Source organism: Heterodontus francisci, chromosome 4 (assembly GCF_036365525.1).
Source record: "Heterodontus francisci isolate sHetFra1 chromosome 4, sHetFra1.hap1, whole genome shotgun sequence".
NCBI classification, from domain to species: Eukaryota; Metazoa; Chordata; class Chondrichthyes; order Heterodontiformes; family Heterodontidae; genus Heterodontus; species Heterodontus francisci.
This window is the reverse complement of record NC_090374.1, coordinates 101,552,308-101,574,519: the sequence shown is the minus strand read 5'-3', so window position 1 is coordinate 101,574,519 and position 22,212 is coordinate 101,552,308. Positions and strand designations below refer to the sequence as shown.

Sequence of the window (22,212 nt, the reverse complement as noted above, 5' to 3'; positions counted from 1 at the left end):
TAGTGGATGCATTGGTGGTCATCTTCCAAGACTCTATAGAATCTGGAACAGTTCCTACAGATTGGAGGGTAGCTAATGTAACCCCACTATTTGAAAATGGAGGTAGAGAGAAAGTAGGGAATTGTAGACCAGTCAGCTTGACGTCAGCAGTGGGGAAAATTCTAGAGTCCATTATCAAAGATTTTATAGCGGAGAACTTAGAGAACAGTGGTAAAATCGGGCAGAGTCAGCATGGATTTATGAAAGGAAAATGCTAGACAAACCTACTAGAATTCTTCGAGGATGTAACTGGTAGAGTTGATGAGGGGGAGCCAGTGGATATGGTTTATTTGGACTTTCAGAAGGCTTTCGACAAAGTCCCACATAAAAGATGAGCATGTAAAATTAAAGCGCATGGGATTGGGGGTAGTGTATTGGGATGGATAGAAAATTGGTTGGCGGACAGGAAACAAAGAGTAGGGATAAATGGGTCTTTTTCCGAATGGCAGGCAGTGACAAGTGGGATACTGCAGGGATCGGTGTTAGGACCCCAGCTATTCACAATATATATTAATGATTTAGATGGAACTAAATGTAATATCTCCAAATTTGCATATGACACAAAACTGGGTGGGAGGGTGAGTTGTGAGGAGGATGCAGAGAGGCTTCAGCGTGATTTGGACAAGTTGAGTGAGTGGGCAAATGCATGGCAGATGCAGTATAATGTGGATAAATGTGAGGTTATCCACTTTGGTAGCAAAAACAGGAAGGCAGATTATCTGAACGGCTATAAACTGAGAGAGGGGAATATGCAGCGAGTCCTGGGTGTTCTCGTACATCAGTTGCTGAAGGTAACCATGTAGGTCCAACAGGCGGTAAAAAAGGCAAATGTTATGTTGGCCTTCATAGCGAGAGGATTAGAGTACAGGAGCGGGGATGTCTTGCTGCAATTATACAGGGCCTTGGTGAGGCCACACCTGGAATATTGTGTGCAGTTTTGGTCTCCTTATCTGATAAAGGATGTTCTTGCTATAGAGGGAGTGCAGCAAAAGTTTACCAGACTGATTCCTGGGATGGTGGGACTGATCTATTAGGAGAGATTGAGTCGGTTAGCATTATACTCGCTGGAGTTCAGAAGAGTGAACATGGATCTCATAGAAACCTATAAAATTCTAACAGGACTTGACAGGGTAGATGCAGGAAGGATGTTCCCGATGGTGGGGGAGTCCAGAACCAGGGGTCATAGTCTAAGGATACGGGGCAAACCTTTCAGGACTGAGATGAGGAAAAATTTCTTCACCCAGAGAGTGGTGAACCTGTGGAATTCACTACCACAGAAAGCAGTTGAGGCCAAAACATTGAATGTTTTCAAGAATGAGTTAGGTATAGCTCTTGGGTCTAAAGGGATCAAGGGTATGGGGCGAAAGCAGGAACAGGCTACTGAGTTGTATGATCAGCCGTGATCATAATGAATGGTGGAGCACGCTTGAAGGGCCGAATGGCCTACTCCTGCTCCTATTTTCTATGTTTCTATGCATGTTAATGTGGGGCACGCGTATATCTGTAGGCATTAACCGAATTAGAGTTTACTAAATTTCAAGTTTTCTTCTTTAAACCCAAGAAAGCCTGTCTGTATTAGTTTCTCTGCCTAATTGGAAAGCGGTGAACAAGGATTCACCAAGGGGTGCTAAAAACACAGTGTGTTTAAAATTAAACCCTGTTACAGTAAGACCAGGTGAAGAGTGAAAGGGAACCCTGGACCCTTTCCTCACCTGGTCGTAACAAGTGTATCTTTAAACGAATTCTGGAAACGGCGATTGCTGAAGCATTTTTTTTTTGATATTTTACTACCTATGAAGTTTTGTGAACAGCAAAAATTAATAATCACATTCACAGAATAATTAGCTTTATTGCTTTGCTAATGGTCTTTGTACTTATTAATTTGTGGTGTGTTGTTGCAAATGACCCGCAGGTTTATAATGCTGTTGATAGCTTAGGATATAAAACTGCACAAATGCTCTGAAAACCCAGTTGTTCATAAATTTAAAAATATTCTTTTCAAATATATAGAGTTATGAAAACATTTTTTCCCGTTCAATCAAATTTTAAGAAATACAAAACACCGGTGTGATGCAGTATTTTTATTTTATATTATAGCACACTCCCACGCTGGGTCTCTGAAAGAGCTGTTCCACTGCCACCTCTCTCATTTTTCTTCTTCAAATTTTGAAAAGCCACTCTGGATTCTGTTTCCACCAATGTTTCTGGTAGAGCATTCCATGTCCGAACAACCAACAGTGTAAAGGCATGCTCTTCAGCCTTGGCTGCAGCCCAGTTAGAAGTACTCAGAAGAATGGGAAAACACTTCAGTAACTCTTTGCTCCTAAGTGGTTCAAGAATCTTCTTTCAACATTTTGATATTTAATTTTTATTTTCTCTCCTTGTATTTCCTCCAAAAATGTATCAATATTTCTTAGCATTAAATGTCAGCTGGTAATTATATATCCAATATATCAATATGTCCATGTCCTCCTGAAATCTTGTTCACAGTAAACCTTAATTTTGTGTCATGTGCAGATTTTGATATTGCAGCCCCTACATATGAATCCAGGCCATTTAATATATATTGAGAACAACTGTCTGAGAAACTGACTCCTGGGTAATACCAGTACTTTCAACTCTCCAGTTGAAAAAACATCCATTCATCCCCACTTTTTGTTTCCTGTTCTTTAACCAACTTCCTACCAATATTACTACATTCCTTTTAATATCATGTGTCTTAATTTCATGAATACATTGCTACCGTCAGATGAGGAGGGGTCAAAGGGCTTCCCTCTCCTTGTTTGACCACAACAGGTTTAATTCTTTCTAAAGTGGATGTACTGGCCAATTCAGGAGGTGTTTCATTACTTAGTTGCTATGATCATAAGAAGAATTAATCGGACAGGTCTTCTTGAGCTTAGCAAAGGAAGTGGTTAACTTTATTGTACCTAAATCGAACTAATAAAAATAATAAACAACGCACCAACTTTCACTCACGCACACACTCTGGAAGTTTACACACACACACGCATACAAATAGGTCACAAAGTGGGTAGATTGGTTGAGTTAGAGTCCATAGAAAAAAGGTATACAGTTTGTGCAGTTGAGTGATTCGGCTGGCTTCTAGCTGAATTCAGTGGTCCTGAGACTTTTAGTTTGAAGAGGTAGATGACTGGTTCGGTGGGTCCCTTGGAAACAGTGATGTGGATGATTTTCTCCAATGGGGTTTCTGATTGTAGCTGAATTATGCAGAGGTGGTCAGTCAACAGGCAGGATTTGAAAGCTTTCAAGCTGGAATGGCGGGGGGGAGGGGGGGGGGTGGGGGGGAGGGGAAAGAGGGAGCGAGACCAACCCCACTTTGGTCTGCGTGCGTCAAGTCCACTTGCTTCTCCTCTCTCTGCTGCAGAAAGACATAAGCTGAAAACAACACAAGGGGAGGGGCTTGTCACATGACAGTCACTCAAATATAGCAGTTAGCATATTGCTCTTGCTAAAAAGAATGGGTAGTTCCTTTAAACTTTCTGGGGCATGAGTAGACATTTTGTCTTCCTCCTCACAAGCATTGCAGTATAGGATAGTGTTGCAAATTAGGTAGCCATCTTACGCTGCCAGCAAAGTTACCCTTTTAGATGATCTTTTTAAAATGGCTTCAAAAACAAATATATAAATTCAGATCCCCAGTCAGTGGATTAAAGAAAATCATTCAACAAAACACAGTGGCGTAACATCTTCTATGCACTTTATCAAATGTCACTTTAAAATCCATGTACAGCTTATTGATACATTCCACTGTTTTCCCAAAGAATTTCATTAAATTTAACAGATATTAGCTTGCCTTTTACAAGTGGGTTACAAACACAGGGGTTGCATTTCATTTTCATTTAACATAGTATACTTTGGCAACTGATATCCGGACTACATGACCAACCCAACAAAGCTGAGGGTGGATCATAGCCTTGATGCTTGTGGTGCCTGCTTGTGAGAGAACATTGATGTTGGTGCACCTTTCTTCCCATTTGATGTGTAGGATCTTCCGGAGTCAGCGTTGATGCAATGACTCCAGTGCATTGATGTGCCTCCTATACATTGTCCATGTTTCACACCCATACTGCAAGGTAGGGATCACGACCGCGTGGTAGACCAGGAGATTGGTTTCAGTTTTGATGTCGCGACCTTCAAACACTCGCTTCGTCAGGTGGCCAAAGGCTGCACCAGCAGATTTCAGGCAATGCTGGATTTCTTCGTCAATGTCAACCTTCTGTGAAGGATAACTTCCAAGATACTGGAAATGTCCACACTTTCTAGGCACTCATCATGAATCCTAATCAGTAGGCTGAGCATATGCATTTGGAGCTTGCTAAGGGAGGACTTTGGTCTTCTAAATGTTGTAAGTCCCATCTTCTCATATGCCTCAGTAAATAAGTTGATGATTCTCTGAAGTTCAGTTTCCAACACAGCACTTACTGCAGCACCATCAGCATATTGGAGCTCAATGACTGAAGTCAGGGCAGTCTTTTCTCAGCTCAGTCAGGACAGACACACCAGAGGAGGACAAAAGAAGCTCTTCAAGGATGTGCAGAAAGGCAACATTGAAGAAATGCAACATTGTCATCAACTCCTGGGAGGCCATCACCCTGGACTGAACCATATGGAGGCAGAGTCTGTGGAAAGGATCCCAGCATTTTGAGACCCAACAATGACAAAAAGAGGAGGAAAAGAGAGAGCTGTGGAAAGAACAAGCCATGACCTGAACTAATAATACACGATCAGACATCCCACATGACAACAAATGCCCACGTGCCACCAAGTCTATAGATCCTGAATCAGCCTCATCAGCCATTTTTGGACTCACAGAAAACAATCATCCTCGCCTGCAAGGGATAGCCTATAACATAGTATACTGCTTGGACTCTTATGGTTTTCAAGAAAATGAGACATAAATCCAGACCTTGAATTCATTCTATTACTCGATAATATTCCCTCTAATTTCCCTTTGCTGCGCTCGTTCCTTGCACTGCATGGCCCCTTTAAATTGCCCCATGCCTGCAAACATCTTAAAGTGATTGCTGCTTCTTCACAGCCTGTTTATTCCCTGCCTGTGCAGCTTCAAAGGAATGTTGCCTGGCAGGTAATCATATAATTCATGTCCAAGACATTGAGACTGTTGCCTTACTAATTGCTAATCCAAAGCTGTGAACATTGGAGAAACTGCCTTGATGTCAAAGGCAGTTACTGTCACCTCACTTCTGGAATTCAGCCCTTTTGCCCATGCTTGAACCAAGGCTGTGGCGAGGTCTGGAGCCAAGTGGTCTTGGTGGAACACAAACTGAGCATCGGTGAGCAGGTTATTGCTGAGTAAGTGCCGTTTGATAGTACTGTTGACAACACTTCCATCACTTTGCTGATGATTAAGAGTAGACTCTGGGAATTGGCCAGATTAGATTTGTTCTGCTTTCTCTGGACAGGACATACCTGGGCAACTTTCCACTTTGTTCAGTAGACCCCAAGTGCTGTAGCTGTACTGGAACAACTTGGTTTGAGGCATGGCTAGGTCTGGAGCAAAAAACGTCTTCGGCACTGCAGCCTGGATGTTGCCAGGGCTCAATGCCTTTGATGTAACCAGTGTGCGACTACAAGAGGAGGCAGAGATAGATCATTCACTTGGAACTTCTGGCTGAAAATGGTTGCAAACTCTTCCACCTTGTCTTTTGCACTTGTGCTGGCCATCATTGAGGATAGGGATGCTCATGGAACCTCCTCCTTCTGTTAGTTAATTGTCCACCACCATTCATGATTGGATGAGACAGGACCACAGAGCTTTGAATTGAACCGTTGGTTGTGGGATCAATTAGCTCTGTCGATGGTTATACTCAGATCGCTGTTCTTTTTTAAAAAAAAAGCAAAATACTGGAGATGAAGAAAATCTGACTGCAAACCTGAAACATTAACTGTTTTTTTTCTCCATAGATACTGCCAGACCTGCTGAGTATTTCATAGAGTTATAGAGTTATACAGCACAGAAACAGGCCCTTCTGCTTTTACTTCATTGTCTATAAACCCAGTTACACCGCAATGAACAAGGCTCAACTTTTTAAATGGAGTTTCTAACAGTGATATTAGAGTGGAAAAAGGAACGTTCTCACCAAATATTTCACGGATTGCTGGCTTGAGGGGCGCAGGGGGTCCACAGCACAGCCTGTGATGGAGCAGTGAATGACAGACTGCAACTAAAAGGATTTCTATGTTAACCGGCGCATGTGCTAAATCTGAAGTTGTGTTCAGATTTAGAGGGGTAATAACTGCGAACGCAGACCGCTAGCCATCAAAAACCCCACAAATTCCAGGCCATTCTTAATTTTATGATACTGGATATTTTTATTCCCACAACTGCAAGTTATACTTGCACCGGTTATATACGGCCTTTTGCTGAAATAACTCCAAGCACTTCACATAATGCATTACTTTTTGGAATACAATGACTGTGTTCTTGTATAGGCAAATGCAGCAACCATTCCACTACCCAGCAAATAGTGTTAATTGCACTGCATCTATTAAAGGTATGAAACTGATGGTACAGTAAAGCTTTTTTTTTGCTTTTACTGGGCTAGTACTCTCAATAAATGTAATCAGCATTCAGGTGGAAGTCCAATCACACTGACAACACCCGACATCATGCTGTGCAACATCGGATAGATTGAGAACAGATCTAGCAGCTCAAAGCTAGCCATCCATGAGGCTCTGTGGGCCATCAATAGCAGCAGAATTGTTTTCCACTAAAATCTATAACCTCTTGGCCTGACATATCCCTCACTCTAATATTACTATCAAACTAGGGTTATCAACTCTGGTTCAATGAGGGATGTAGAAGAGCATGCCTGGAGCACTGATTGCGTGATAAAACTCCCTTATTCTAAGGGAGGCCAGTCATTTGCTTATTGGGGGCCAGCTGCTATGTTTCCAAGTGTTCCTGCTATAGTAATCCAGCAGGGGGTGCTGTTTGCAACTGGAGGAACACCTCAATATTTGCTGAACTTCTGCTTCCGAGTTCCATTAGGAGTTGCTTTAACACAAGAGTCTGAACATTTTTCGATTCAAAGTTCGGCAAGTAGGAAATGATTTTTAAACAATTTTTCTCCCCACCTACACAGTCATCTGCACTTGCTTCTCAGTCAAACCACTGACAGATTTTCAGATGTGGCTTCTACCCAAATTTCCTTGCAAATAAAGTTTACTAAGCCTTTCTTGCATGGTAAGTGCATTCGAAATAATCAGAAATTAACCCCCATTAGCAAGAGCAAAACACTTCCTCAGGAGTTCATCAATAATTACTTTAGAAAGAGTAGGTCATTGGATCTGCTGTGGGATACACAAGTCCAGTAATATGGGACTAGTCTCACTCAGAAATACATACCAACCCTGTAAGCGAATTTCACAGCCTCACAATTCACTGCTTGATGAAGTCTCCCTGATCTCTGTTCTAAATCTTTTACATTTAATCTTGCATCACTTTATTGTAGCATTGAAAATTTTTTTGTACCTTCTGTTGATTGTTATAAGAATGGAAAAGGACCAAAAGTAATCTTTCTGGTAACTTAACAGAATATAGAGCTATGGTTTTGAGACCTTTTTTCCCCTCAGACACCGAACAACCACCCCTGCTGGATTGCTGCATCAGGAACATTAGAAATCTAGCATCTGGCTCCGATTAAGCAAATGACTGGTCTCCCTTAGGACACGGAAGTTTTATCACACAATCAATAGATTACTACCAAAGCTGCTTTTATATTGCTGCTGATTTGATTGTCAAGGACACAACTGCCAGTCAGTCATGTCTTGCTTTTTGCACAAATCAGGCTACTGAAACCTCAATGGCAGACTGATAAACCCAAGTTGGAAGTTTCAGTTCATGTGTGCACTTACAAACATTGCTTTTAACTGAGATTGCAAGCTTGCACTATAGGGGGGTAAAAGTGTTGCAATAGCAGCATCTGATTGATGCAAGTCAATAATTATTCACGGGCCCAGCCTTTAATAATGTTGGCAGATTAAAGACTGCACTCCTATAAACAAACCAGAACCTGATAACCTTTTATATTCTCCTGTTAATCACAGCAGTATTTTATTCATCTCTGCTTCTTATAAAACTGTCTGATTTAACAGGTAAGTAGAGTTGTTGCTTATTTTATACGAAAGTAGCAACTTAAGTGAAAAGGTTGAAATATTAGGATTATTATTCAGGCATCTTTAGTACAGCTATCAGAGTCATGAAGTTGATTTTGCAAAAATATTAAAGCTAAGAGCTTCCGTTAGCATTTGATTCACACATGCCATCATTGCATCATTCTAAACATTCCGTTGAGAACATTTTGCATTTGAGCTTTATGGTCATGTTTAGAGGCTCACATTGGCCACACAGACTTCTTCCTTCCATTCACAGATACTTCATAAGCATTTGTTTCTAAATAATTAAAACTCATGCACAGTGCATCATTAAATATGCAAGAGACTCCCAATCTGTTCATGGCAAAAATTAAAATCTGGTGTCAAGCTTTTCTCATTGGATTAATAAAGGAACTTAAGCAAACTCCTTCATTGAAATGTAAAACAGCAAACATGTCACAGAAACAACCACTGAAAGACTGAAATTTCATCCAAAGTGCTGTAATTACTTTATTTCAGACCCAGCTGAATATACAGCCACATAAACAATATTTATAACAAGTCATTAAAAAATTACAAGTCTAGAAAAGATCAAAATCAAAAACAAATTCTACAAATGCCTCCAAAAAGTTTCTTCTACACATCCTGTCGCTGAAGCCTAGGACTGGACTCTCAATGTCGAACTCAACCAAATACCAAACTCAAGTCAAGCACTCGTGTCATTTTTTTTTTGCATACAGGTCGGCGCAACATCGAGGGCCGAAGGGCCTGTACTGCGCTGTAATATTCTAATTCTAATATCATGCTGGTGATGATTACTTTCTATCCCAGTGGCAACAATCATGTCACTTGGATAGACTATACCTCCCAAAATTCAGATTCAGGCTATCTGCCTGTAATCAAATACTGGGCATGGCTACAAATGTACTCTGAGTGAACAAGTCTTGCTGTCAATGAAAATAAGTCTGCTACTTTAAAAGGCATGTTCTGATTTTCTGATTGGACAAAGTTTTTCTCCCACATAAAATCTTTGAAAATTGCATCCAAAAAAGGAAACAGCTGCCATCAGTTAATAGGCAGGTGACCTCTACTTGTCACCAGGTCCAGTGCTTTTCTGCATTCCTCACATTCGTCCACTGACTGCTCAGTTCCATCGTACAGTCAGAGTCATAGAGTCGTACAGCATAGAAACAGGCCCTTCGGCCCACCATGTCCATGCCCACCATAATGCCTGTCTATACTAATCGCACCTGCCTGCATTAATTCCATATCCCTCTATGTCTTGCTCATTTAAGTACCTGTCCAGATGCCTCTTAAATGTCATTACTGTTCCTGCCTCCACCACCTCCTCTGGCAGCTCATACCAGATACCCACTATTCTTTGTTTGAAAAATTTACCCCTTTGATCCCCTTTAAACCTCCTCCCTCTCACCTTAAATCTATGCCCTCTAGTTTTAGTCACCCCTACCACGGGAAACAGACTCTGGCTATCTACCCTGTCTATGCCTCTCATAATTTTATATACCTCTATCATGTCCCCTCTCAGCCTCCTTCGCTCCAGGGAAAACAGACCCAGCCTATCCAATCTCACTTTATAACTCAAGCCCTCCAAACCAGGTAACATCCTTGTGAATCTTTTCTGCACCCTCTCTAGCTTAATCACATCTTTCCTGTACTGCGGCGACCAGAACTGCACTAGGTACTCCAAATGTGGCCTAACCAACGTTATGTACAACTGTAACATGATGTCCTAACTCTTGTACTCAATGCCTCAGCCGATGAAGGCAAGCATGCCATATGCCTTCTTCATCACCCTGTCTACCTGTGTTGCCACTTTCAGGGAACTATGTACTTGCACCCCAAGGTCTCTCTGCTCAACAACACTCCCCAGGGCACTGCCATTCACTGTATATGTCCTGCCCTGGTTTAACCTCCCAAAATGGATCACTTTGCACTCGTCTGCGTTACATTCCATTTGCCACTCCCTTGCCCACTTACCCAGTTGATCAATATCCTGTTGTAACCTTAGACAACCTTCTTCACTGTCCACTATACCACCAATTTTGTTGTCATTACTAATTATGCCCCCTATATTCACATCCAAGTCATTAATATATATGACAAACAACAGAGGGCCCAGCACCGATCCCTGTGGCACACCACTGGTCACCGGCCTTCAATCTGAATTACAACTGTAATTATATATATTAAATAACATGGACCTGTAAATATCATGAAAAATCAATTCTTATATATTATATATACACACACTGCTTTATATGTATATAAAATCTATAAATACAAGATTTGTTGAAAATTTCAATTGTGAAACATGCTCAAGGAGGGGATAAAATGTTATCAAAGTTTAAGCTATAGTTCAGCTTCAGTCAACAAGACTGATTTATTTTCTTTCCAAAAGAAATGTTCTAATTTTTATGTCTGGTATCTTATAACAAGAAATTATCTATCAGACCATGGCTCAATGTAGAAGCAGTGGACCCAGTTCAGACTTCAGCTATGAAACGCAAAAACTCTCATCACCTGATCTGAACCCCACATCAGTAAATGAGAACTTATGCAATTTCTAAACCGACTGAAACATGCTAAGGCTACTACTGCAATATAATTCATCAATACAAGATTCAGATCATGTAACTGATCTGTAGCTGGAGCTATTTACTGACTTGTTTCTCTTTCAGTTTCAAACTGCTCACTGTAACCCGCTCTTGTGGTGTCAGCTCCCAACATGCAAATCTTGTGCAGTAAATAGCAACACAAACGCAAACCTGCCTGATGCCATAAGGCCAGCAGCAGGAAAACCTTTCTTCTGACTGCAACAAATCCAGCAGGCTTACTTCAAACATGTTACCAGTTACTCAAGAACCTTACACTGGAGCCAACACCACTAAACTTCATAAAAGTAGCATAAAAGTACCTTCATTTTCTGGAAGCAACTCAAATCATTCTTATCGCAAACAGTAGCCTAAATCACAACATTGTTAGACGTACCTGATTTTTGGCTTGCTGTGTTCTATCCCTGTGCAGATGACTGTCTCTGTTCACTGGTGGCAGAGCACTATCTGTATGAATTGAGCCAACTGGAGTGGGCTGTAATTAAGGAGAAAAAGTCATTATGTTCTGAAATAAAGGTAACTGAAATGCTAATGTGAACGGAATTGAAATACTTAACTATGCTCTTTATTTTGCATTGAAAATATACAATACTGTTTTTTCCCTGTAAACATAAATCTATATGTCAATAAAATGAGGTTTAAACTGCAAAATGCAACAAGTCCCCAGTCAGAATTCAAACGCAACTTTGAGCAGGTGCACATGGAGACGATGCACCTATATTCTATCCTACAGTGGTAGCACTCTTTGCTTGGAGTCAGAAGGTTGTGGGTTCATGCTCCACTGCAGAGACTTGAGCACATTATCTGGGCAGCTGTTTCAGTCCTATACTGTCAAAGGTGTCTTCTTCCACATGAGATATTAATCCAAGGCTGAAATAAAGCTGAGGAGGGAAACATTATTTGATTTTGAAGGGAAACTGTGATGCAAGAGCAATCTGGAGAGAAGTGACAGGAACTGTTAATATACTTGTGCATTTTTCCCTCCCCATCTTTCTGTTCTAATCAGCTGTAATTTTTTCCAGTTCTCAACACTGCTCCACAGCTGAAAAGCTGTGTTCCTTCCTCTCTACAGATGCTGAGCAACCTGCCACCTGTTTCTAGAAGTTTGTTAATTATCTTGTGACCCTGTCCAAAAAAAAGTGAATTTCCTTCACTAGAAAAGACTGATTTTTTTCTTAAACAACTTTCTAGATTGCTCTTGCAGGTATACCTTCTCCTCGGTAACTGGTAATGTTTTTGCTGAAATACTGGTTATTGAGTGAAATGGTGGAAAGTTACAGCTGGATCTCATCAGCATAAATAGGGAAGCTATCCCAATTCCTGTTGATGATTTCACCAAGAGGCAACATGTTGATAAGAATGAGGAGGAGTCAAGGATGGATCCTTGGGAATCCTATTGCTGGAGACATGCTGGCTATGTTCATACAGATCGGAGTGGAACCACACAATAGAAATTCCAGAGCTGGGCAATGGAGGAAAAGGGATTGAGGAGAAGCATTGCTGGAGATAACCGTTCAAGTCTAACTAGTGTCAGGCAAACCTCCACCTGCCAAGAAAGAGGAAAATTAATTTTTGTCACATGAACACTGATTTTAAACTGAATAAGAACTTGCTTTAGAAAACAATTAGAAACTTTGGCTGGAGAGAGACATTAGAATATCCATAGACAGTACTTCAAAGAAGAAAGGGACTATTCCCTGCTCCAATTTAATCCACAATGGACTTTTGATTACCAGACGTTGAAGGTGGAAAGGTTAGTATTCCAGGTTAACAGATAAGATGGTCGAATACACAAACAGACATGGTCGGGAAGGTTTGATCACATGGCTGGCTGGCTGTTGGAGTTGTTTGAATTTTGAACTTGCCACAGAATGTTTGAAACTCAGAAGGCTGTTAGCTCCTGGATTGAGATCATCTCTCTCCTGTCTGCTTTCATTTAGCTCTCACCAGCTTCAGAAACCACTGAAGACATATGAACACCAAGACAGGAAAGGTCTCCTACAGCGAACAAGGTTTAAGAATAAACCTTTTCATTGGGCCCCAATGAAAAGCAAGAGCTGTCTACAAACAAGGACACTATGGTGAGCTGGAACCCCAGAAACAGTAAGAAACCGCCTGTAGAGACTGCCTCAAACCTCTCTATTTTATTTTTCTTCTGCTCTTTTCTGTCCCTATTTGCATATGTGCATCGCGTGTGCATTCTCGCGTGGGTGAGTCTTATATCCGCAGGCGTTAACCATATTAGAGTTTAAGTTTTAATAAATTTCACTTTTCTTCTTTAAACCCAAGAAGGCCTGTTTGTGCTTATCTCTTTGCCTTATAATTGGAAAGCTGTGAACAAGGATTCACAAAGGGGGAGCTCAAAACACCGTTTAAAAATTAAACCTTGTTACAATAAAACCAGGTGAAGACAATAAAAGATCCCTAGACACCTTTGTCACCTGGTCGTAACACTAGAGCATGAGTGACAATGCACTGTGCTCAGTCACAGAAAATGCCATGCTGATCTATGGATCACATAGACCTTCTCCGAAAGAGGATTGCTTTCCCAAATAATTAAAGGTATTGAAAGTTAACTTCTTGCTGTCATTAACTTTAAAGCTCCTATCCCCGTATCCAGAAGTACTACGCACAAAAAAGTATGAAATCATGTTCCATTCCCCAGCACTGACAGCTCTTATTGCAAGAATATTTAGCATCAATTTCCATTCATTGCAAACTTAACTAAAATATAATGAATTGTACCATCATTCATTATTTAATGGGGCTGCAATTATGAACCAGGAAATCAACCCACTTTTATAGCAGTAGTTACAATGCACAGTTAAAATGTTCAATGATGCATGTACATTGTAATACATAATGGAAACTTCATACAATGCAATGCTAAGTATGGTCTCTTTCAGGTTGAACTGGTTCTAAAAGGACACACCCAATGATCTAAGACTGAAACTGACTTAACCTTCCCTCTCCTATGCCTGAACCATGCCATGAAGCTCTACAGTTGATAAATAACCAAATAGCCTTGCTCATTAATGGCACTGGAAGTATAATGGATAACTGGGGCACTCAACTCCAAATAACCCTGTAAACCAGTTCCCCATTGCCGAAGGTGTTCCTTGCCAGACAAGCAGTGAGAAGTTTGCCTATGTTATGTATTGGAAAACAATGACTGGTTTTAGGTAATTAATTACAGCAATAATTCTGTATAAGGTTACAGATCCCCAACCTTTGGCACTTGCTAACCTGCACCTACATTCTCTGGACTAAGGTAAGTGAGGTGTGACTCAACAGCAAGAGAAAGTGTGTGCACACTTCATTTAAGGCGCACAAAAGCTCTACATGTGTGGATTTCTCAGTAGCTTGGTTTGGAGATTTGTCGGCACCTTGATGGATTTCTGCTGTGTAAGACAGCCAGTAGACCAAAAATAAACTACAGTGCATTACTTATTGCTTTCATTTTTCTCCCTTCATTTCTTGCTGGGTTACTGACCTAATAGGTGTCAGGGGTCCTCAGGCATCTCATCCAAGGAATCATTTTTCTTGTGATTCCTGGCAGTTAATGCTGACAGACAACTCAACTGCAGGGGAATCACAGCAGTATTGAACCCTGCCCTTACCAGATCTCCACGTGCACATTTCCAGCAGGGACAAACCTGGTGGCAATTAGGATCACAAAATCTCTAACTCAGAGTTCTGAAACCTCAAGGTAGCTGGAGCTCACCTACTGCTGTCCTGTTTGAGACAGAACAGATTGAGAATCAAGCCTAGTACCCTCATGATGATTATGCCTCAGTTAAATTTGCTAGGCCACTGAGGAAACAAGAGAACAGTCAGCATTCTGACATTCAGAACATGACGCACATTGCCCTGAATTTTCAGTTTCAACTACAGTTCTCCCTCGGTCATCAAGTTTGCATATATATTTACAGCTTTAGTTTCTCCAAGTTTTACATAACATGATGCATCTTTTAATCACAAATAAAGTTGCAGATAGGGGTCAGGAACATTTTACCTGGATTCCTAATCCCATCCAGAAATATTAGAGGTACTAATGCATTTTGTTTTTGCAATAATTACATTCATTTGGCAAAAAGAAAATTTATCAATAAGTTAACTTATAGCCTTACAAGTGGTTTGCCAATCCAGTCATATTCATAATCGAACATGTAACCCTTCTTATCGAATAAGTCTGTGAAGAGCTTCCTTAGGTAGTCATAGTCTGGTTTCTCAAAGAAGTCCAGTCTTCTTACATAACGCAAGTATGTAGCCATCTCTTCTGAAAACACAAAATCCTAGTTTCAACATTAATCTTGGAGTCACTAAATATCATCCTTTTAAAATTTCTCTGTGTTGTGGAAAAATAATAATGAATGTAGTAGCTTTAACATATTTCCAGTTTATTCTGGCATTTTCACAAAGAACTTTATTTGCCAGAAGATTAGTTTGGTTTTCCCCATCCTCCTGGTAAGTGATTTTGACTATGCTGATTTCTTTCTGAAAAACATTGTCACAGAAACAGATTTAAAACTGAATTCAGTATGAGTTGAAACTACTTTTTAAAACCAGTAGTTTTTCTTGAAGAAAATGATTCATCAGCACTCATCCTAACAACAGTTTGATACAGGTCTATAAATCTTTTAAGGTTCCTATTCAAGACGAGTGAGGAAGAGGCACCCATGAGATCAGATAGCCAGAACAAAACCTGTCTGGAGCTCAAAATAACCACATATTGTTAAAAGTGGCAAGGGAAAATGGGAACATCTCTGCACTTCTTTGAGCCTATTGCAAATATTATCTACTTTAAAAACTGAATTTAAAATGCACATTAAAGCATACAACCAAAACAAATGGAGATTATACAAAACCATAGCTGTACAAATCCTTCTTGCCATTATATAGTTTTTAATTACACATATTATAAATAGCTTATTTGGAAGATATTTCTATTTTTCCATGCTATAAAACCTTTAAAGCAAACTCTTTCCCAATATTAAAAGGATTAACTTCATCCTTTACCCCCTCAGATTTCAAATGTGACAAAAATCAACAAAGAACCTGAAGCCTTTCTATCTTAAACTATTCTGTTGTCAGGTGCTTTATACTTCTCATTGTTTTCAGAAGTTTGAGAATGCAGCATGTTATTGGGGAAAAACATGAAATTTTCTCTTGCATTCTTTCAAATTTCCATGTAATCCCAACAAGATGATGCATGATTGTTAATCGGCTCCTGAAGGGAAAGATAGAAGAGTCAAAATGGAGACTTCTTTGATATTGATTTTATAACCCGAATGGTTTACGGATTACAAAAAGTCAGGAAAGAATGTGATCTTGAGGAGATTGTATTAATATGGTGTCCAACTGATGTCTAACATCTTTTTCATTTATATCATGGATATAAAAGAAATAGATTACATCTTAGGAGTCAGAATACATCAGAAAATAGGATTAAGTGAGGCAAATTTACTAAAGACTGAGGTGATAAGATACACAATTATATACAAGACCATCAAAACAACCGAAATAAAACGGAACCTCTCATTTTTGTCATGAATATATTTTCAGGGACCATTTCAATTAGCTTGTATCGCACCTGTTGACCGATGGCCATGGAGTCCCGTCTTCACAATGAGGACCCACTCCACTGTTGTGCATGGCAGTACCACCATGCTAAATGGGACAGATTCAGAACATATCTAGCAGCTCAAAACAGGGCATCCACATTGCGCCGTGGGCCATCAGCAGCAGCAGATTTGTATCGAACTGCAATTTGTAACCTCATGGCCCTGCATATCCCTGACTCTACCATTACCATCAAGCCAGGGAATCAACCCTGGTCCAATGAGGAGTGCAGGGAGCATGCCAGGAGCAGTACCAGGCATTCCTAAAAATGAGGTGTCAGCCTGGTAAAGCTACAACACAGGACTACTCAATGCTAAACAGCGGAAGCAGCATGCATAGACAGAGCAAAGCGACGCCACAACCAACGGATCAGATCAAAGCTCTGCAGTCCTGCCACATCCTCCTCCTGTGGTCCCCAGCATCACAGATGCCAGTCTTCAGTCAATCTGATTCACTCCATGTGATATCAAGAAACGATTGAAGGCGTTGGAACTGCAATGTCTATAGGCCCTGGACAACATTCCAGCAATAGTACTGAGAACTTGTGCTCCTGAACTAGCCGCACTGCTAGCCAAGCTGTTCCAATACCGATACAACACTAGTATCTACCTGACAATGTGGAAAATTGCCCAGATATGCCTCCTGTGCACAAAAAGCAGGGCAAATCCAATCTGCCAATTACTGCCCCATCTGTCTACTCTTAATCATGAGCTAAGTGATGGAGGGTGTTGGTGACAGTGCTATCAAACGGCACTTATTCAGCAATAACCTGCTCACCGATGCTCAGTTTGGGTTTCTCCAGGGTCACTTGACTCCAAATCTCATTACATGGACAAAAAGCTGAATTCCACAGGTGAAGCGAGAGTGACTATCCTTGACATCAAGGCTACATTTGACTGAATGTGGCATCAAGGGGCCCTGGCAAAAATAAAGTAAATGGGAATCAGGGGTGAACTCGCCACTGGTTGGAGTCATACCTAGCACAAAGGAAGATGATTGTGGATGTTGGAGGCCAATCATCTCAGCCCCTGGACACTGCTGCAGGAGTTCCTCAGGGTAGCGTCCTCGGCCCAACCATCTTCAGCAGCTTCATCAATGATCTTCCCTCCATCATACGGTCAGAAGTGGGAATGTTCGCTGATGATTGCACAATGTTCAGCATCATTCGAAATTCCTCAGATACTGAACAGTCCGTGTCCACATGCAGCAAGACCTGGACAACATTCAGGCTTGGGCTAAGTGGCAAGTAACATTTGTGCCACAAAAGTGGCGGGTAATGACCATCTCCCCATGACATCCAACGGTATTAACATCATTGAATCCTCCACCATCCAACCTGGGGGGAGGGTTACCTTTGACCAGAAACTGTACTCGACTAGTCATATAAATACTGTGACTACAAGAGCAGTGAGAGGCTGGGAATTCTGCAGCAAGTAACTCACCTTCTGACTGTCCAAAGCATACCCACCATCTACAAAGCACAAGTCAGAAGTGTGATGGAATACTCTCCACTTGCCTGGATGAATGTAGCTCCAACAACACTCAAGAAGCTCGACACCATCCAGGTCAAAGCAGCCCACTTGATTGGCACCTCATCCAGAACGGCCAACACGCACTCCGTCCACCACCGGTGTGCAGTAGCAGCAGTGTGTACCATCTACAGGATGCACAGCAGCAACTTGCCAAGAGTCCTTCCAAACAAACAACTTCTACTATCTAGAAGGACAAGGGCAGCAGATGCATGGCAACACCACATACTGCAAGTTCCCTTCCAAGCCACACACTATCCTGACTTGGAACTATATCGCCACTGGGTCAAAAACCTAAATCTCCCATCCAAACAGCACTATGGGTGTACCTACACTACATGGACTGCAGAGGTTCAAGAAGGCAACTCACCACCACCTTCCCAAAGGCATTTAGAGATGGGCAACAAATGCTAGTCTTTCCAGTGATGCCCACATCCCACAAATGAATTCAAGAAGTAGTGCAAAAAATGTATGTTTAAAATTTTTTTACTGCAGTGTATGAACAAAGGAGAAATAGTCATTGGAATTTTCACATCCAGCACCTCTGTGATGCCCATAGATAAGAAAACATAATTCCATAAAAACCATTAGCTGCTCTCACCATCTGGGCTTGTATGGAAAGAACTGCCAGAGATATGAGCTGTATGGAGCACCTTGCATCTATGGACTTGTACCCTGCTTTCAGAATGGAAGGAGACGAGATGGTGGCTTGGTGGCAATGTCACTGGACTAGTAATCCACAGGCCCAGGCTAATTCCCTGGGGACATGGCTTTAAATCTCACTATGGCAGCTGGTGGAATTTAAATTCAATTAATTAACAAAAATCTGGAATTGAAAGCTAGTCTCAGCAATGGTGCCATGAAACTATCATTGATTGCCATAAAAACCCATCTGGTTCACTAATGTCCTTTAGGGAAGGAAGTCTGCTGTCCTTACCAAGATGTTGTTGACTCTTACCTGCCTTCTGAAATGGCCTAGCAAGCTACTCAGTTGTCAAGGACAATGAGGGATGGGTAACACATGCTGGCCTTGCCAGAGAAGCCCACATCCCATGAAAGAAAAAAAAGTGCAGGAGATATAACCGAAGAGCATCATTGCATGAACTAAATAATGCAAAACCCAATTTATAAACCGAATTCCCCTCTCCTTTGTCTCAAGATTTTAAAACTTAGGCACTACAGACTCCTGCTGTTTTCACATCATAACCTAGGTGTTATCTTCACTCATTTTCTTACGAATTGCACAGCCAGTCTCATTGTAACCTTGCTGCAACTGTGTGCCTTTGCAAATGCAAAGACTGGCTGACAATTGGGGCAGAGCTTTAAAAAACCCCATCACATTTAGCTTTCAGATCCCATCAGCTGCATAAAATCCACACACAGGAACATAGGAAGAACACAGGAACAGGAGTAGGCCATTCAGCCCCTCGTGTCTGTCCCGCCATTCAACGAGATCCTGGCTGATCCGCGGCCTAACTCCATATGCTTGCCTTTGGCCCGTATCCCATAATATCTTTGCTTAACAAAAATCTATCTCAGAATTAAGATTAACGACTCGCGTTCTCTTCGCGGCAAGTCTGAACAAAGTAGGCATGAGGACATTTTGCCTCTTGGCTTCTTAGAGTCACGTTTTGCCATTTTGGTGTTTTCCGGCGGTGGTTGGCTCTGTGATGCTCGGCGGACGCTCGCGAGCTTCCTTTTGCACCAAGTCCCGCCCCCGCTGTCTAACTAATAAATTGAAAATATCTGAGGGTCATGGCAAAAGATCAGCAGGAGAACAGTTTACCATTAAACTTGATCTCAACAACTGAGAAAAGTCAGGTCTGGATGCAACTTGCTATACACAAATACTAAAATTGAAATAGCATCATTTTATTTCCCTTGCCTTTCCCTAAAAAGGATAGTGATGGTATCCCATCAACACAAATAGCTGTCAATCACACACCTCAAACTTTGCACATTGTTGTGCAGCAGTGATGTCTCATAGCAGAAATTAAACACCGATGAATTTACGCAGCAGAAATAGGTCTAGACGTCTGGAAACTTAAGAATCCTTGGGACTGTTGAGAGATTGAAAATTACCTGGAAAGTTTTCACATAAGACTTCAACCGGTGTTGCTCGTTTGGTGTCCCCAATTTTCTGATACCTTTCTTTTAATGTGTCCGCCTGGAAAATAAAGTAAGCTCAGCAATTATGTTACTAAGGCAATGCTTACCTGTAATTACGAGTTTAGATTGTAAAACCAGAGTGAGGAAAAAAAACAAACTTACCTTAAGGCCCTGCCAAGGAAGACTGCCACGGAGAAAATACATGAACATGTGACCTAATGCTTCTAAGTCATCTCTTCTGCTTTGTTCTGTAAAGGAATTTAAAAAAAATTAACATCTTTTTATTCAGATTTCCAGTGCCTTAAAAAGCAGTCAACTCTTCGTAACATAAATGTTGGATTTTGTTTTGTTATCATTTCACTTTCTTCCCCAAATGCAAAGCATATTAAAAAAAATTCTTGTATTTACTTTGCTGTATACCAAGCAATCTCAAGTAATTATTAAAGCTGAATTTCTTTTTCATTGAAAACTACCTGACAACAATCACACTACACATATGCTGTAATAAAAACATACACAAAGTAATTTTCATTTGTAAGTACAAGGTGCTTATTTTAAAATTAATCTTTGGCTCAAGCTTGGTTTTATTCTTGTTGATACCACTGCTTAAACAGGACTGGGATCTTCGAGCTCCAGCTCAAATGCTCTCTTTTGTAGGTTAAGTCGACCATTCACTGACCAGAAGAATATCTTCCCTCCGATGCCCCAAATTACACTCCTGACCAATATTAGGAGTAACAGAGTTTGCCATCTTTGAGATTTGTGATGATGGGGGCAATTTTAACCTAGCTAATCTGTGGGGGTAAAACAGGGTGGCTACGAGCGGTCGTCCATTTTGCGCCCCACCTGATTTGATTCTCCACTGAAAAGTAAATGTGGACTTGACAATACCAGCTTTTCTTTATTCTGAAACTTCGGTCAGTATTTTTGACATCCAATATGCTTAAATTCTCTCTGGAGGCCTGTATAATTTATTAAAGGATAATCTAACGTTCGGTTCTCCCATTTCCAATGATGTGCTCCACCATATCCTGCTTCATTCTTCTGGAGGTCTGCTTTTTAAGGATTTTGAAGAACCAATTATCTGCACAGAGCAACTATTTGTGAAGTCGCAAAGCTGCATGTTGTCAGTCATTAGTAGAGGACCTCTGGGGCCTTTAATGTCTGCCATCACATCATGTCAGAATAGTAAAATTTGGGAGAACTACTGTAATCTTAATCCTTCTGGTAATATCGTGCAGAAACCCATCATATTTAACAGTTTCTAAACTAAATTATGGAGCAAGCCACACAAGTGGAGTTTCTGTTTGAAACATCTCACCTGTCCAAGTTCAGAGAACTTAGGTCAGTAACAGCCACAGTTCAAGTGTGTGCAGAGGTATCAATGACGTTTAATTAATTAAAACTGCAACTTAGCAGCAGAGCCCTGATAAGCTATTTGTTGCTAATCGGGCTAGGACCACACTATTTATCAGTGCATTGGCTTATGCGGTTTTCCAAAACGGTGGTAAAAATCCTACAAACATATGTTAAATATTGATTAAAAATCCTCGGTCCGCAAACAGGTCTACCCCTCCAAATCCCATTAGTGAATCAGGCTAGCTGGTCACTGATCAACAAAATGCTGGAGAACGGTCGACCTGTCTATCACATGTCTCATAGCACCTGCGTCTGTGAAAATCAACTGGCTCCATCTCCCAACGATCAGCAAATCATTTTAAAGCTGACCTGACTCCAAATAAACCCTAAAATAAAAGCAAAATACTCCAAATAAACCCTCTATCGCTGATCCCATCAAGGAAGATGGTCACCAGTTAGTCATCGGTTAACTCACAAGCAGAGTTTTGAGCCTTTGCAAAAAAGACAGCAAACATGAAGAACTCTTTCCACAAGTTTAACTCATATCGCCAAAATAGTAGCATAGGTGGCAGTCTTCGGTAGAAGAGAAAAATTATGTTGTTAAGCATATCGCTGGTCAGTTCTTTCCAGTCATACACTGTTGGATTAGTGAATAGATTGAGTAGTTTCTGCTGTTAATAAAATTGGTGTGAGAGATGGGACAAACTGGCACTAACAGACTGAATAGATGTTAAACAGGTTAGAACTCAAGGAGAAAGCAAGTCCATGTAAAGTAAACC

General features: G+C 40.9%; 1 protein-coding gene across 7 annotated transcripts in view; it reads right to left on the bottom strand.

Moving 5' to 3' along the window:
- LOC137369166 (casein kinase I) overlaps positions 1–22,212 on the bottom strand; it is a 258,600-nt gene that overhangs the window by 40,268 nt on the left and 196,120 nt on the right. For 6 of the 7 annotated variants that reach the window (XM_068029924.1, XM_068029925.1, XM_068029923.1 and 3 more), the window contains 4 exons: positions 20,237–20,322; positions 20,048–20,132; positions 14,945–15,093; positions 11,191–11,289 (listed from right to left, as the gene is read on the bottom strand). In XM_068029924.1, coding sequence (XP_067886025.1) covers positions 11,191–11,289; positions 14,945–15,093; positions 20,048–20,132; positions 20,237–20,322 — 419 coding nt within the window. The remainder of the gene's footprint in view (positions 1–11,190; positions 11,290–14,944; positions 15,094–20,047; positions 20,133–20,236; positions 20,323–22,212) is intronic. The other variant, XM_068029928.1, reaches the window with a different exon arrangement.